The sequence below is a fragment of the Pteropus vampyrus genome, unplaced genomic scaffold (genome assembly GCF_000151845.1).
Source record: "Pteropus vampyrus isolate Shadow unplaced genomic scaffold, Pvam_2.0 Scaffold472, whole genome shotgun sequence".
NCBI lineage: Eukaryota > Metazoa > Chordata > Mammalia > Chiroptera > Pteropodidae > Pteropus > Pteropus vampyrus.
The window spans coordinates 142,948-159,841 of record NW_011889253.1 but is presented as its reverse complement, the minus strand read 5'-3'; the positions used below and the strand labels follow the sequence as shown (position 1 = coordinate 159,841).

The window sequence follows — 16,894 nt, the reverse complement described above, 5'->3', positions numbered from 1 at the left end:
ATGTTGCTAGCCCCTGATGTTGCTTTCTTGAGTAGCAAGTAAGCATAGAGGACTACAGAGTGGCTCAAGGGCTCTCTCCACTGGTGTGGATGGAAAAGCAAGAGGTAGGATTGTAATCACTAGCCGCTTCTCAGCCATCAGTCAAAGCAGCTGGCTTTTGATTTGTTTTACATATTAGGGTTCCATCTGAGATTTTATTTGAAAAGTACAAGGGATTCTTTTGTTTATTTTTTTTTAAAGTGGTAGAAAACCATTGGATTACAATCCTTCTGAAGGAGGGAATATTTTAACCTATTTTTATCGTGAAAATTTTCATACATTCACCAAATTTGAAAGAAAAGTATAAGAAATTTGCATACCCACTACCCCACGAGTATCACCATTTTGTCAATCTCATTTCATATAAAACTGATATTTAAGAACCAGGGAAGCCCCAGTTCTGGTGTCTGGCCTCAGGCTCTGTTGAATGAAACAACTTCCATGATGTCTGACTCAATATTCATTTCTGCTTTAATGAGACTGAGTTTGGATAAGTGAACTGCATTACAACTTATGAAGAACAGAGTCCCAGAATTAAACAGCCACCATGTCAAACTAAAAAGCAAAGACAAAGACCACCAAGAAGTGCTATCAATGCACAGCATCCAAAAAAACATTTTTGCCCAGTTTGACTAGCCAGATGCAAGGGTTTGAAGAGGCCTTCAAAATGAAGGATCAGAACAGAGATGGTTTCCTTGACAAGGAACATTTGCATGATATGCTTGCTTCTCTAGGGAAGTACTCAGCTGTTGCATACTTCAATGCCATGAGGAATGAGGCCCCAGGGTTCATAAATTTTACCTTTCTCCTTGTGGTGTTTGGTGAAAAGTTAAGTGGCATAGATCAAGAAGATGTCATCAGAAATGATTTTGTTTGCTTTGATGAAGAAGCAACAGGCACCATTTAGGAAGGTTATCTGAGCTGCTATAACATTAAGAGATCAGTTTACAGATGAGGAAGTAGATGAGCTGTACAGAGACTATTGACAAAAAGAGAAATTTCAATTACTTTTAGTTCATGTATGTCTTTAAACCATGGAGCAAAAGACAAAGATCATTGAAAGAACTTTAAAACTTTCCATGTTTCTTATTCTATTTTATTTCCCAGACACTTGCTCCACCCTCACAGAACCTGTTGTATGTGACTAAATTTCACAGCTTTGCCTTTTAAAAAATTTTTTGGATGCATTTATTCCAGACTTTTCTGCCACTTAGCACTTATGTAATAAGACTGGAAATTGGGGTGAGGTTGTAAATTGTATTAAAAAACAGATTGCAAATAAACATCAACAGATGTGAAAGCCCAGGAAAATATATTCGTATTTCTGATCTTGTTGGATTTTGACATTTTCATAAAATGAAAATGATATTTTGAAATAAAGTTTATTCTGACTCTAATCGAATATAACGGTAAGTTAAACAAACAGCGGCAGTTGAGGATAGTCCTTTTTTTCAGGTTTTCAACTTCATATAATTCAGATTTTATAGTAAAATTAATTTTTAACACATATGGGACAGTGTCCTTCAAAATGTTTAAGTACATTTTAACATTAGCATACAGTAAGAACTAGTTATGTCTTTGTTTTTCATGCTCCTAGTAAGTCAAATGTTTAAACTACTGAATGACAGATATAGAATATATCTGAGAAAACCTGAAACATTTCATTGATCTAAGAATCTAAGAAGCAAAATTCTAAGCATTTACTGTGTGAGGCATTACACAAATATGATTTTCACTGAATGCTCCCAACAACCTTGTGAAACAGATTTTTACTAGCCCTATATTTTAAATAGGAGACCTGAGCTTTGAGAAGTTGAGTAATTGATCAGAGTCACTATTAGTAAGTGAGAGTTGGAATTCCAATCTCAGGCACCTAACTCCAGAGCTTAGAGTGCTGGAACTGCTGTGCTGCCTCTATGAAAAGCTCCAAATGCCTAAAAGAGTCAAGACATTTCTGACACATTATAATATAATTCTATAGTCACTATTGAAATTTAAAATAATTGGGGTAATTTATTATTTGAATAGAATTTCTGAAATTTCTATCCCAAGTAAAAAAGTCAAAAGATTATAAATAATACTATTGTATATTTGAAGGGAGTTCATGTAGTACAGACTGTAGGGAAGGACTAAAAAACATTGACAAGGGTGCTATAAGCTTATTTAAAGTTCTCAAGGCCAAGCAATTTGAGAAACAGGAGAGAAAATTTTAAAAAAGGGAAAAACCCCATTTAAAAAAGTTTATCAATATAGTTCAACATCTATTCCCTCTTCTAAGAGTGTTGTATTGGTATTTTACTTACATAAATTAATGCATTTACATATTGTTTAATATTTGTGCTTTACAGGTTAGTACAGTGGACAAATCTCTGTTCACTGCTATCACTTAATTTTTCTGGACTTCCTTTTCATCATCTTTCCACTCTTGTGGTCTAGTACAGTGCTTTGCAGTTCATAAGAGCTTTCACTTTCATTTATTATCTAATCCTCACGGCCTTCGAGGTAAGTAGGACTTAAGTAGAGCTGAAGTTTAGAAAAGCCAAAGCACTTATCCAACGTTTGTCAAGAACAAGAATTCATATCTGATTCCTTTTTCCACTCATAAACTTAAAGTCATCATAAAATGTCACAAAACCAGGTGGAGAATCGCTGTATGTTTAAGGAAAGGGAAAAAATATAGTGGGATTATCTAGATCATTATTAAACCAATATTTATCAGTCAGTTGTTATGTGTCAGGCAGTGTTCTAAGTGTTGGAGATAACAGGGGGGCAGGACAGACAAGGACACTGCTCTCCTGGGGTTACTATTCTCTAGAGAGAGACAGACAATCAATAAGCAAGCTTGGCAGAGGGTGGTCAGGAAAGGTCACTTGAAGATGGTACTTTAAGCTGAGTTCTGAATGACAAGAAAGATGTCCCATGAGATGGTTAGGATGAGGCTTTCCATTAAAAAGGGACGGCTCCTCCCAAGGCACATGTGGCAGGATCGTTGGCAGAGAGCACAAGAGAAACAACACAAGGATGGAATTTGTGGCATAGTCTAAGTATGAAGTCATAAGGCTTTAGGAAGAGAAGAAATATGCTTCATGTTTTTAGAAAAACTCTATCTTGCTGTTGTGTATAGAATGGAGGGACAAGAATAGGAGCAAGAATACTTGCAGTTAAGAGGCTATCACCATCATCTGGGCAAGACATGAGGACAGCTTGGACTGGAAAAGTGGTTTAGGAGATGTCTATGAAATGCCTCTCCTTGCCCTACATATTTCCTCCCCTCCAACTATGCCTTGACTATCTTTGTGGTGTAATTTTAACTGCATTTATTCTACTGCTCTACTTAAAGCCAGATTTGAAAGATTGTCAGGGGGACCTTTCAAAATTACAAACAAAATTTTTAGTTCTTTCTTGAATGCCTTATGTTTTACCTGACATTAGCCTTTCTGTTTCATCTATACTGTTCTATAAAAAGCATGTGGAATCCAGTACTATAACGTGCCTAAACTAGGGCCTTGTTCCTCTTCAGTGTCCAATAAATATCTTTAGAGATGATGATGAAACCAAACCAAATCAAACAAAAAGCAACAACAAGGAGACATAAAGATCATCTTTGATCTCTGAAATGCTGGGATTCAAAATTCTTTTCACTATAAACAAGCCCCGTTCCACAGCCTCACTGGCTGGGCTGAATTGACCAGTGGGGAATAAGTGGGCTTGGTTAGGAGAGTTCTCGGGAAGCAGGAACAGGAAACTTCGCTAAACATTACAAGATCCGCTTCTTCTTGGCAAGGGAAAAGGCAAAGTCACAGGAAGGAACAGTGTGGGAACAGAAATGTGGCCTGGTTCTTGTCCTTCAGTTGTCCTCCCAGAGACACTCTCCAGGAGAGTCAGCGCCAAGACGCTTGCTCTGTGGCTGCAGGAGGCCAAAGGTTCGGGCATACAAGGATCCCGGATGTTTCCCGCAAAGCTGGGCGCCCCCGGGGGAAGGCTGTGAGCTCCAGGGAGGCTCGGTGTGGATCTAAGCTGTAAGATGACCACCCAAGTCATAGAGTGGCTGTCTTTTCCAAAGCCAGGACATTTTTGATGGAAAGAATTGCCTCTGTTTCGTGTTTCCTTTTTTCTTTTTTCTCTTTTTCTCCCTCTGGATATCTGCTACCTGTTCTGTGCAACGGAGTGCGAGCAGATGCAAAAGAGATGAACAAGGGTCAGACAAGGCACAAGGAATGAGCTGTTTCCGTGGTGGGTGATGCTCCGTGCCGGTGCTCCTGTTGGGCGGGTTACCACGGCAGCTCCCCCCCCCCCCCCCACTGGAGCCGGTCCTACACACCGTGCACGTCCACACGCACACCGCGGTGGTGTCTGATCCCCGGGACAGCCTGGGAGGTGGGTGTCGCACATGCTGATTTTACCGGTCACGAAGCTGGGGCTCAGAGAGGCCGAGCCGAGCCGTGTTCTCACAGCCCTTATTAAGTGGTAGAGCTGCTGTATCTAACCACAAAGTTCGTGCCCTTGGCACTGATACGGCGTTGCCTTTGGATGTCCCTGAGACTGAACAGCTCCTATGATGAATAAAGCTAACAGCTAATAAAGACTAGTCCTCCTTTACTGACCGCTTCCACGTGTCAGGCACTGTGCTCAGTGCTTACTGAGTGGTGTGCATTGTTTCACCGATTCCTCACAGAAACTCTGAATTTCTAATCGTTTTGCAAGTGAAGAAAATGAAACTCAGAGAGTGCGAGAGACCTGGTCAAAGTCCCTCTGCTCATCACCTGGAGAGCCAGGGTTCAACTGCAGCTGGCTTCCCCTTCTAAGCCTGCTCCAACCGCATCGAGCCCATTTTAAAGACGGAACTGACCATCTCCCAGTATTGCTAGTGTGCTGAAAAGACCCTGGTGACTGACTTACGGGCGAGGGGGAAGGGGCTGCTCCCCGGCCATATCTGCGAATATCTGTCGTAGCGTGCATTGAGATCAGAAGCACGTGATCATTTCAGAGGTTTTGATTTATTCAAGGTCTTGCAGCCCGTATAACTTTTGGAAACCTATATATCTCACCCTCGTGGTTTATTCATGCGCAGAAAGTTGACTCTGTCAAAGCTGGGTGAGATGCTTGCTCCTTGCTATGCCATGTGTATGGCCTGAGCTAATGGAATATCGCCATCTACTGGTTGCTCCCTTGAACTACATCAGAAAGCCCGAGGTGGGTGTTGCCAAGGCTACAGTGAGAGGGACAGTCGCACGTGTACAGCGGGTTTTAATAAGGCGAAAAAAGAGAAGGAAGGTCTTGGGGCACCGGAAGGGAGTGGGGGAAATGGAGTCCGTGTGAGGCTGTAGAGCCTCTGCTTTAGCAATTTCACTTGATTCCTGGGGTTATATGGTCTGACTTCCACGTTTGTCATCAGGGAAAAGTGTGTCTGCAGTGAATCCTCCAACTGCAGTAACTCACAGGCGGTGTGTGTTATGGTTATGTCTCTTACGTGCATGTCATAACTTTGAGTTAATTTTTGTGTATGATGTGAGGTAAGGGTCATGTTTTTTTTTCAAAGATATGATTTCCCAATGTTTCCAGTACTATTTGTTGAAAATATTATCCTTTCTCTAATGGATTATCTTGACATCTCTGTCAAAAGTCAATTATCCATATAGTTGTGGGTATATTTTGAACTCTCTGTTCTGTTCCATTGATCTCTATCTTTATGCAATACCACACTGCCTGGAGTACTGCTGTCCTATAGTAAATCTTGAAACTACGTAGTATAAGTCCTTCAACTTTGTTCTTTTTCAAAATTCTATGTAGTTGTTAGAATCACCTGTCAATTTCTTTAAAAAGTCCTGCTGTGACTTTATTGGTAATGCATTGAATCTGTAGATCAGTTTGGTAGCGTTGACATTTAACAATATTGAGTCTTCAAATCTGTGAGCATTGTATATTTTTCCACTTATTTATGTATGTATTCTTTAATTTATTTTGTAATTTTCAGTGTACAGGTATTGCATGTCTTTTGTCAAATTTATCTCTAAGTACATAATATTTCTACAAAGAAGATATACAAATGGCCAATAAGCAAATTAAAGGATACTCGACATCATTAGTCATTAGGGAAAAGCAATTAAAAATACAAGATACTACTTCACAACCACTAAGATAGCCATAATTTTTTTTAAAAAAATAAGTGTTGGAGAAGATGTGTAAAAATTAGAACCATCATATATTACTAGTGGGAATGTAAAATGGTGCATCCTCTATGTTAAACAGTTTTGGTGGTTCCTCAATACATTAAACATAGAATTACCATGTGATCCAGTAATGCCACTCCTAGATATGGACCCAAAATGTTGAAATCAGATGTTTAAACAAAGCATGTACATGAATGTTCATAGTAGCATGGTTCAAAATGGCCAAAAGGTGAGGACAATACAAATGTCCACCAGCATATGAATGAATAAACGAAAGTAGTATGTCCATACAATGGAATACAATTCAATCATTAAAAGGAATGAAGTACTGATACATTTAACAATGCAGATGAACTTCCAAAACATTATGCTATATTAAAGAGGCAAGACATAAAAGGTCCCATATCATATGATTCCATTTTTATGAAATATTCATAATAGGTATATACATAGAGACAGAAAGGATATTTGTGTTTTACAAAGGCTGAAGTAGGGAAAGAATGGGGAATGACCGCTTAATGGGTATGGCATTTAGGGTGTTGAAAATGTTCTGGAACTAGGTAGTGGTGATGGATGCACAACATTGTAAATGTACTTCGGCCACTGAATTGTCTACTTAAAAATGGTTAAAATGGCAAATTTTCTGATATATGTTTTATATGTTATGTTATGTTTTATATTATATGTATTTTGCTACAATAAGAAATCACTTAATCATAAATCTAAGGATTTGTTTATAGTCTCTCAATCTGTTTCATTAATCTATGCACCTATCTCTGCACCAATATCACACTGTCTTAATTACTGTGGCTTTATAATAAGTTTGGAAAAAGGCACGGTAAGTCTTTCAACTTTTTCTTTTTCAAAATATTTTCATTATTTAAGGTAATAACATTTCCACATTCATTTTAAGATCAGCTTGTCAATTTCTATAGAAAAGTCAGCTGATATATTGATAGATATAATAATATACAAGTAAATTTGGGAAAGATTGCCATCTTAAGAATATTGTCATCCAATCTGTGAAATGTCTCTATTTAGAGCTTCTTTAAATCTTCCCAGTACTGTTTTGTAATTTTCAGTTTGCAAGTTTTGTACATATTTTATCTGATTTATCCTTAAGTGTTTTGTTTTATTCTTTTTAAGGTTATTGTGAATCAAATTATTTTCTTAATCTCATTTTTGGAATTTGTTACCAGTATTTAGAAATACAATCGATATTTTAATAGTCATCATGTGTCCTCTGACCTTGCTAAATTTGTTTATGGGTCTAGTAGCTTTGTGTTTGTGTATTTCTTGATATTTTCTCCATATAGGATCATCTGTGAATAAAGAAAGTTTTATTTCTACCTTTCTAATCAGGATTGTTTTGTTTTGATGGGTAGGTGCTTATTCCACTGGCTAGAGTCTCCAGTACAATGCTGAATAGAAAAGGTGAAAGTGGACATCTTGCATTAATCCCAATAGTAGGGAAAACTTTCATTCTTTCGCCATTAAGTATTATGCACGCTGTGAGCTTACGTAGACACTGTCAGGTTGAGGAAGTTCCCTTCTATTACAAATTCATTGCAAATTTTTATCATGAATGGGTGGTGGGTTTTGTCTAGTCTGTTTTTTGCATCTATCGCAATGCTCATGGTTCCCTACCTAGTACTATTAATATGGTGTGTAATTCATTTTCAGATGTTAAACCAACTTTGCATTCCTGGGATAATTCCCACTTGGTCATGCTATGTATCTCTAGGGTGTTTGCACCAGGCCTTGCCTGGTCTTGGACTTCCCATTCACAGCGGATATTGTCCATGAGGCAGGAGAAAGAGAATCCTAGTGTCACCAGCCTCTTCTAAGACTGCAGCCCTGCTCAAAAAGCCACGCTCTCCATGCCAGGCTCCCATTCTCTTATGGACCTCACAGAGGAGAACCCCTAGCCCCTGAAGCACACACAAGGCCCAGACCCCAGTCCACCTCCCTATGGCCATTAGGTTTGCGCCTTCGCGGGTGCTGGGAGAAGCCAGGATGGTCCCGCCCACCGCCTCTTAGTGGCCGCAGGAGCTCATTCGCTGCATCCCCATTGGTTAGACCGTGTCGGGGGTGGACTCTACGCGTTGCGCACTTAGGGACAGAGATCTTGCCGCCCAGGTGAACTCTTGGAATGGCAGCGAGTCCGTTGAGTTGCATAGAGGCTGAGGGACAGAAGCAGGATTCCTGGGCCTGACTGGAGGGCCTCTGCGAGGCAGCGGCTGCAACAGAGGCAGGCCTCGTGCTTGTCTTGTATGGCGAGTGTTCAGGCCATGGTGATAGCAGTGTTATCGGTTCTGGGGAGTCCTGGAACTCCTGGACCTCAGTTATTGGCATCTGGTCGACAAAGAATTGAAGGCAGACACCCAGAAATTGTGTACAAGGTAGCCTTATTAAAGGAGAAAGTACACCTTTAGAAGGGTGAATAGGCCGCCAGGAGCTATCAGCCTTCAGGACAAAGTAAGCTCAGTCTCAAAAGGGGAAGCAAGCTGCCAAAAGTCGTCAGTCCCAAAGACTTCTGCCAAAGCAGAACTACACGCTCAGATGGGAGAGCAGGCAGGCTCAAGGGAGAGCTGCTGCATGGGCCTGTTGTGGGTTTGGGGATTTCATCCATTAATATAACTAAGGGGTAGAATATTCATGATTTAGGGTGGTTGCTTTTTGGAAAGAAGGTGGTTCTTTTTCTGGAATTAAGGAGGTGCCCCTTTTCTTACCATGTGTGGGCTTTTTCGGAACTGTCAGGGCATCAGATGCATAATGGGTACAGCCTTAACCCCAATGCTAATTTATTATAATGATCGTATAATGAAGCAAAGGTGAATTCTAGGTCACACCAGCTGTCCCTCTGCGCATGCCTATGTTAGGGACTTTCCCAATTCCCTTTATTTTCCACTTTAGCAGGAATTTTTAAACTACAAAACTGCATCACTAAGTCAAAGTTATTGTTCAGGTAGCTCTGGGGAGCAGTCCTGAGGTAAGTCCTACCTCAGCAGGACCATGCTCAGACTTCTCTGACCAGGGCTGTGGCTTCTTCTGGAGGAGGGTGGGCTCTACGAAGGGAGAGCACCTGAGGCAGCCGAGTTCCGCCAGGCACCCCTCAGTCCCCTCATCCCCCACGCAAGGACCCTCCCCAGCAGGCTCCTCACCCCTGGTCTGGTTGGCTGGGGGCGGTTCCAACTCGTGTGCAAGGGGCACTCCCCCAGCGCTCCAGTCCTTGAGATCTGGGCCTGCCTCCACCCGAGCCCCAGACTGCCCTGTCCCTCCAAACTGCCTAAGGTGGTGGCAGGCAAGGACTCTGGGGGAGCTTCCCTCCCAGGCATTTCCCCAGAACTCCTGCAGCAGATTCCTCTCCATATTTCCAGTAGAGGGCGTCGCTCTGAGGAGAGGGTGCGTTTGGTTTTGTTTCACAAACGCGTGTGTGTTTTGGAGCCAAGGGGACAGCCATGTACGTGTCGCCCCTAGGAGGGCAGGGGCCGTGTCTATCCAGCTCACCTTTGGATCCTACAAACCTGCCCCAGAGTCTGGCACTGAGTGGATGACTCGAGGGGCACTTTGAAGGTGTCATTTTGTTGGCGGGAATCTGTTAAAATATGGGGTTTGGTGGGGAGGGGACGCGTCCCTGCTGTGAATCGCATTAATTCTAACGTGTGTCCAGAACTTGTCTGTGCCAAGCCCTGGGCTCAGCGCCTTAAGGGCCTTCACGACATTTAATCCTCAAAAAACTCCCACGAGAGACGTCACAGCATTGTCAAGTCCATTTTACAGCCTGGTCAGGGAGACGCAACCAGGGAGAGGGGGCACAGCGCTAGTCCCACCCAGACCGTGAGCCAGCAGCCCTTTCCTGACCTCTGTGCTCCCACCCGCGAGGCGCCTCGTCCCAGGGGAGTACATTCACAGTGTGCTCGGGATGGCAGTTTGGAAGCCAGTCCTCTTTGGACAGCATTCTTCTCCCAGCAGAGACCCAGGCCTTCCTGGTGTCAGAGTCGCCCTGCAGCTTCTCTGCCAGTGGCGTTGAACCCCTGCAGAGGTAGCGGAGACTTTGCAAAGTTTACCATCGAAGGCCGCTGCTAGCCCTTTTCTCTCCCAGCTCCTTCCTCAGAGCGCAGGACACCGCGGGTAGGACGGTGGTGGGCTGCGAGCCTGCCCAAAAAGGGTGTGACGGTGGCCAGGTGGAAGCCAGGGCCCGTGAGAGGGGTGAATTAGCGCCCAGTGGAAAGGCTGCCCGGCCGGGTCAGAGTATATACGCGAGGACTGCGCCAATAAGTGAAGATACATACTGAGGGTACCGGGAGGTCGGGTTTTCCGTGCCAGGAGGCTGCTATAAACATGGAAAGGTGGAAAGAGAGGGAAATGTGGGGTGATCCCTGTGCTCTTGGACTGGTACTGAAGGTACTGGTGTCATCTCAAGGGTTCTTTTCAATAGGGATAGAAATAAGGTCTTGGCTTCTGAGCGCTATATTCTCCAATCTGAAGGACCAGGAAAAGTTGGTGAAATGGCTGAAGAATGACATGTTTAATGTCATTTAAAGACATTAAAGACTCACACATTAAACATGCCAAGGAGGGGTTGTTTATACGGATTAAAAATATCTATTAGGAAAATATACAGCCAACCTTTATGCATCTAACAACAGCAGTGCACATGGAGGGCAAGGAGAGACTGAATACAGAGGCAGGCCACTCCAGATTGGTGGGGGCAGGTTAATAAGCAAGGGAGCTTACATACAAGGCTTGTCTTGGGCAGCTGTAAGAAACATTTTTTTTCTTTTTTTCATTTATTTATTTATTTTTATGGTGACATTGGTTAACGAAATCCAATAAGTTTCAGCTGTACACTTTACCACTAAGGCCTATATATGTAAAAATCTTAAACATGCAGAGGCTTTAACTGGGTTCGGACCCTGTACATCCAGATGGGCTCAACACCTTACTCTTTCAAGACTTTGTCTTTGAAAGGGCTCTGCCTATGGGAATAGTGGGCAGAACATACACTCCAAAGACGGGTTGGAGTAAGGAGCCTCTGATTGCCCAGCTCCAGCTCAAGGACAACTGGTGGTCACATCCTCTCAATGATCTCTTTCAACAGATGACTGTAGGGGTTATAATGAGATGATTGCAGCAAACCATCCAGCACAGTGCCTGGAGCTCCATAAGCTCTCATTATACATCAGTTCCCTTCACTTGGTTTCCTCTCCTCAGAGTGACAAGGATGCTCCAGGTTACACCTGAGGACAAATGTTGACTAGACATCATCATCTTGAATGTCCACAACCACCCTGATGGCTCCTTACTGGAAGTGCATGAGTGCCCGTGGCTGGCTTGGAGCCACAGTCATGGGTGGAAGGGCTGGGCTCAGGACGCAGGTCTTAACCAGAGCAGGGCATACCTGCCCATCTCCCTCCCTAGCTAGGAAGGGTGGTCCTCCCTCATCAGAGTGCCTTAGGGCTCTGGTTTGATCCTCTCCCATCTTGGTTGTGCCAGGCTACATGATCCCTGGAGTGGGTGTGGAACCATCAGAGATTGAATAGGACCATCTGAACAAAGGAGAGGGAAACTCAGGATATTGGCAGGGACTGGGGTCCACTTCTCCTGTGTTGGCAGATGCTGGAAGTGTCCCTCTTGTCAGGGTGCTCTGACCCATGGAGAGCTCTTGGTGACAGGTGAGGAGTGCACCCAGTGCCCTTATCCTGGCTGTGCTCCTCAGTGTCACCACACCTTGCCTCCTCAGGGCACCTCCCTCCTGAGGCCTGTGGGCCTGCCTTGCTCTGTCTGGGTAATGGAGCTCCCCCCTCAACCATCCCCTTGCCCAACTGCCACCCTCACCCCTAAAGCAGCTTCAGAGCCCCTGGCATGGCTTCTCTGGGGAGGTTCCACGAAGTGAAGCTCCAATGGGACAGTTGGAGTTTAAAGTGGAGGGAAGGGAAGCTTTCATCTCAGTGGTTTCTCCAAAGCTCTGCACCCACCTGGCCAGCAGGAGGCGATGTAGACCTTGCCACCTGCTGTTGCCAAGGGGCCTCCAAAGACACAGAATAATCTGCAGTCTGTTTCACCTCACTTCCCCCAGCCTACACTCACCGTTCAAATGAATTAAGCGCTTTCCAATACCAAGCTCTAATATGAAGACAAGATAGGTATTAAGTTATTCAGACAAAGGTTGCGAATTGGGCAGTTGCCAACTCTTAAGCCTCTTGCTGCTGCCTTCTCCTCATGGGGGCAGTGGTCCAGGTCAAGGCAGGTCTCAAGCATCTCCTGAACTGTCCCTACCCATTTAAAGCCCTCTGAGGGTGCACCCATCCCTCAGCTCCTGGCCATCAGAGGGGTTATCTCACCAATACGCCAGCTGTCCTCCAAGGACATTGCACACCAGAAACAGGAGGCCTCCAGTTTAATTTTATTTTTTTGAACTCAAGGACTTTTTTTTCAACTTAGACAGCAAGATTTGACAACAGCAGAAACAAGAACATTTCTCTGACCAGATTGTGCTGACCAGTACAGAGTTCACACACACAGAAAAGTGAAAGTCATCTTACATGGGTTGGTGTCTCTGATTTTATACAAGTTCCGCTGCCTGGAAAACAGACTGCAAATAAATAAAGTGCATTGAGAACCGATCAAGCAGCTAGGGTCCAGTGGGGTGAGGTGGGAAAGGAAAAGCAGCTCACTACTCAAGGCCGAAACGATGAGAAAAGCAGTGGCAGGAACACAGGCTAAGGCTCATTCCCTTTGAGCAGGGACAGCCACAGCAGCTCCACCCAGAGCCACTTCCTGTGCCCCTCGGCATTGGGTGGAGCTTCTCCATCTGTGAGGCCAAGGACCCTGAGGCTCCTATGCACATTTCTCCCTGAGGGCCAGGGCACAGAATCCATGAGGAGCCTTCCTCATGCCATTCTCAGGTCTTCCTCCTCTCCGCCTGACCCAGGAAGAGGCTGGAGCTGGGTTCCAGTTTCCCAGATGGTGAGACCTGGGCTTGAAAGGGGTACATCAGTGTATCAGCCCCCAAAAGGACCCTCATCCTGCTCCCCACTCATGAAGCCCGTGCCGCTCTCCTTTCTCTGAGGCTGTCTCCAGAGATACATGGATGGAGTCGGCAGGCTGGCAGACTCCCAGAAGTGGTCCTGGATAGATAGGGTTGGAGTGGAGGAGTTGCCACCAGGACTGCGGGCTCCCAGGAGACTTGGCACAAGGAAGGAAGCCATCCAATCCTGTCTCTGGGAAACTGCAGGGGGCACATGGTGGCTTTGGTCCAGTCTCAGTTCCCTGGGTGAGGCAGGTGATCTTCACCCAGGACCCGGGTTCTAGCTGGGCAGCTGAGAAGGGCAGATGGTATGAGACCGGGCCACTCTGTCCCTGGGGCCACCAGACTGCTGTGGTTTTCAGCCCTGGGAATTCTGAGTGCCTGGGCTGAGAGTAACCAGTGTCAGAGCTGATGTGGGACTGGGGGTGGGTGGTGAGGGCCAGGGTCTCTCTTGACTCCCCTTCTGGACTGCTCCTGGCCACCCTGGTATGCCAGTCGTCAGCAGCACATGCCAGTCCTCCAGGACAAATCCAAGCTCATCCTAGAGGAGTGTCTCCCATGTGATTCTGGGCATAGGGTCGGGCCCAGAGAGAGGAGGTCATACATGGTTCCTAGCCCCATCCCACCCCAGGTTTATCCCTTCACCCTCATGGTTACATCATGTACCCAGAGGCCCCTACCCCCACCCAAACTGAGAACCTTGTGTCTAATTGCTGAGGAGCCCTTGGTCAAGCTTAGGGTAGAGGTGGGCAGACCCAGATCTGTGGGTGTAGACCTCAGCTCCCCAGGGGCTTCTGGGGCTCATCTCAGTTCAGACTGTCCTCCTGGCCTTCCCTTTGACCTCTCCTACCATTCCAAGGAAAGCTAGTTCCCCACATTCCCTACCTAGTACCTCTCTCTCTCTAAGTCCTCTGGGAGCCTTGTGCTCCCCTCCCCCATCACACTGTGCCAGTTGTCTAGGAGAAGACTCGGGGTGGGATGGGGGACTGCAGGCCTAGGGGCAGATTTAGCTCCACCACTCTTTATCTGTATGACTAGGGCAAATGCACCCACCCCCAACCCCCCAGCCCCGCCCAATAGCCAGTTTCTCCAGTCAGTAGGTAAAGAGAATAAAAGTCCCTCATGGTGTTGCTAGGATATCTCAGTGCCCAGGTGACACGGTCCCCATCCTTCCACATGCCAGCACTGGATCACTGGGTTACCCCAGCCTTCGGTGTAGCTGCCTGGAAGACCACTCATCTCCTCCTTGGTCAGGCCGTTCGCTCAGTTGCTCCCGGGAAGCTCTTGGGCCAGGGGTGCCCGTGGGCACGAATCTGACTCTTGAGGCCAGAGAAGGAGTCACCATGTACAAACACCAGTCTCTGGAAGAAAAAAAGAAATGGAGACTTGAGAGTTGCCTCCCTGCCCAAAGAGTTCCCAGTTCCCCAAGTATCGCCTCCTCTACAAGTCCCTACTGCATCTGCTCTCTCCACCCAAGCCCAAGAGCTGCTCTCTGCTCAAGGAAATCGCCATTTTCCAGATTCTTTGGGTCCACAAGGGGCTGCTGGAGGCCGTGAGTGCTGGAGGATGGCATTCTGTGGCACCGGGAGGGCTGGAGGGAGCATGGCGGAGATGGGGTAAGAGCAAAACTGTGGGGGTGGGGGTAGGGACGAAGGTGTCTTTCCTCTTCTACCCTGCCTCCCATGCAGAGCTTGGGAGGATGCCCTCAGAGAGGAGAGAGGGCAAAAGGGGCAGCAGGGGCAGGCAGACAGAAGCTCCCGCCCTCCAGCCGGGAAGATAGGGTGTAGGGAGCTGCAGAGAGCCCAGGGGCCTGAGAGCTGAGAAGAAGACAGACCTGCGGTTTGGCCAAGAACACAACCATCCTTTATGGCTTCCTACCCAGGGGGTAGAGAAGGCTGGCAGCATCTTTTCTCTTCTAGGGCCTCCCCGGGGGCCACCCCAGCCCATTCCCTCCCATTTCCTCTGGCTCAGGTGACTCCATCGCGGCCTCTGGGGAAAGAGGGGCGGGGACTGGGTCGTGGGCAGGCGGGACGCCCTGGTCTCTGTTGGTGATGGGCTGAACCTCTGATATGCACGATGCACAAGCCACCGCCGTCCCTCACCCCCATCTTGGAATCGTGACAAGGGGCTCGGAGAGCCTGCGGAGGCTGTGCCTGCCTCTGCTCGGCTCTGCAGCTCTCTGCACTGGCTTCTTCGGGTCCCTTCCATATTTTCCCCAAACCCCCAAAGGGTCTGGACGTCTAGATGTCACGGCAACCGCTCCCTCCAGCCCGCAGGTCCAACCTTTGGCCGCCTACCTTTTAGGTCAGGCCCAGTCAGAGCAAGTCCCTGCAGCACAATTTCTTCCTTCTGGTTTCCACCTTCGGCCAAGGTGAGGCAACAGGTCAGCCACACTCAGATAATTTCCTCGAGCTCGAGGGAAAAGGCCCGTTTTGTGAGTTCCCGTGCAATCCGGCACCGGCCGCGACGCGTGTGTGCGGGTCACGGCTGGGTCCGGGGCTCAGTGGGCTCGGTGGCTCGGTGGCCGGCGTCCTCCCGCGGAGGTCTAGGGTGCAGGGGCCCAGGGCGCCCCGACTCCGCCCCCTGCAGCGTCCCGGCTACCCGGGCGACCCCGCCGTCCTCCATGCCCGCGCCCCTAGTCGCGCGGGCGTGCGAGAGCGCGGGCGCGGGACCCTCCGGACTCGCCGCTGTGGCCACGGGCGCTCACTCGATCCGCACCTGCAGGCGGACGTTGAGCATCACCGAGGCCACGACGTAGAAGTAGGGGAAGTTCATGCGCAGCCGCCAGGCCAGGTCGAAGAAGGTGAGCAATGTGCGCGTGAGCCCCTTGCAGAAGGCGTGGTAGGAGCCGCGGGTCGCAGCCGAGCGCGACAGCCGCACCGCCAGGCCCGACAGGGCCGCCGCCGCTGCCGCTGCCGACAGAGCCGCCGACGCAGCCATGGGCCTGGCAGGCGCAGGCCCCGCCGACCCGCAGGAGCGCGAGCGGGCTGGCAGGTAGACGGGAGGCCTGGAGCTCCAGCCGGCCCCCGGCGCTCTCGTCCGACCCTGTCCCGCCTCGGTCTCCGAGCTGCTTGGACTTGGTCAGCCGCCCCCGCCGCAGCCACTGTCCCTCCTCCTCCCACCTCCTCGCTCGCGCAGCTCCGCCCCTGCCGTATCCACGCCTTTTCCCGAGAGCCACAGATCTGCAGTAGCAGATAAACCCCGCCTGCGGCACCCGCACCTCTGGCATAGCCCCGCCCATGGCACTACCCCGCCAGCAACCCTGGGCTCGTAAGAGCAGAGATGGAAGGCCTGAGCCCATTGGAAGGCCTTGCTGCCCTGGAGGGAAGTGGAGGGCTGGTGCGTCTGGATGGCTGTGCTGATTTTGTACAGAAGGCCCATCTGAAGGCCCCGCACGTTCAAACCATCCCCCACTGTCTTTTGCAGAGCCTTTGTAGCTTTGGGAACATCATTTTACTACAGACTGCAATTCATCTACACCAGGGAATTAACCAATTTTACAGAAACTCCAAGTTATTGGATGATTTCACCTACAAGTTGTTGTCATAGCCTGAGCCCTGTGGGCAGGTCACAAAACCAGGAAGAGGCCTATCTATGACTGGATCTCAAGTCTTAATTTGAGCCAGCCGTATAACACTATCAGGAGTAAGGA

The 16,894-nt window shown here is 47.6% G+C and overlaps 1 protein-coding gene and 1 pseudogene across 1 annotated transcript; one reads left to right on the top strand and one right to left on the bottom strand.

Moving 5' to 3' along the window:
• The first annotated feature begins 586 nt into the window (after positions 1-586).
• Positions 587-1,099, top strand: LOC105307058 (annotated as a pseudogene).
• Positions 1,100-12,597: 11,498 nt separating this feature from the next.
• LOC111732590 (small integral membrane protein 10-like protein 2A) lies at positions 12,598-16,328 on the bottom strand. The gene is made up of 2 exons (XM_023524563.1): positions 15,540-16,328; positions 12,598-14,603 (listed from the first exon to the last, which is right to left on the bottom strand). Exon 1 carries the CDS (start codon positions 16,180-16,182, stop codon positions 15,946-15,948), a length of 237 nt encoding a protein of 78 aa, XP_023380331.1. The 5' UTR covers positions 16,183-16,328; the 3' UTR covers positions 12,598-14,603; positions 15,540-15,945.
• Between the last annotated feature and the right edge of the window lie 566 nt (positions 16,329-16,894).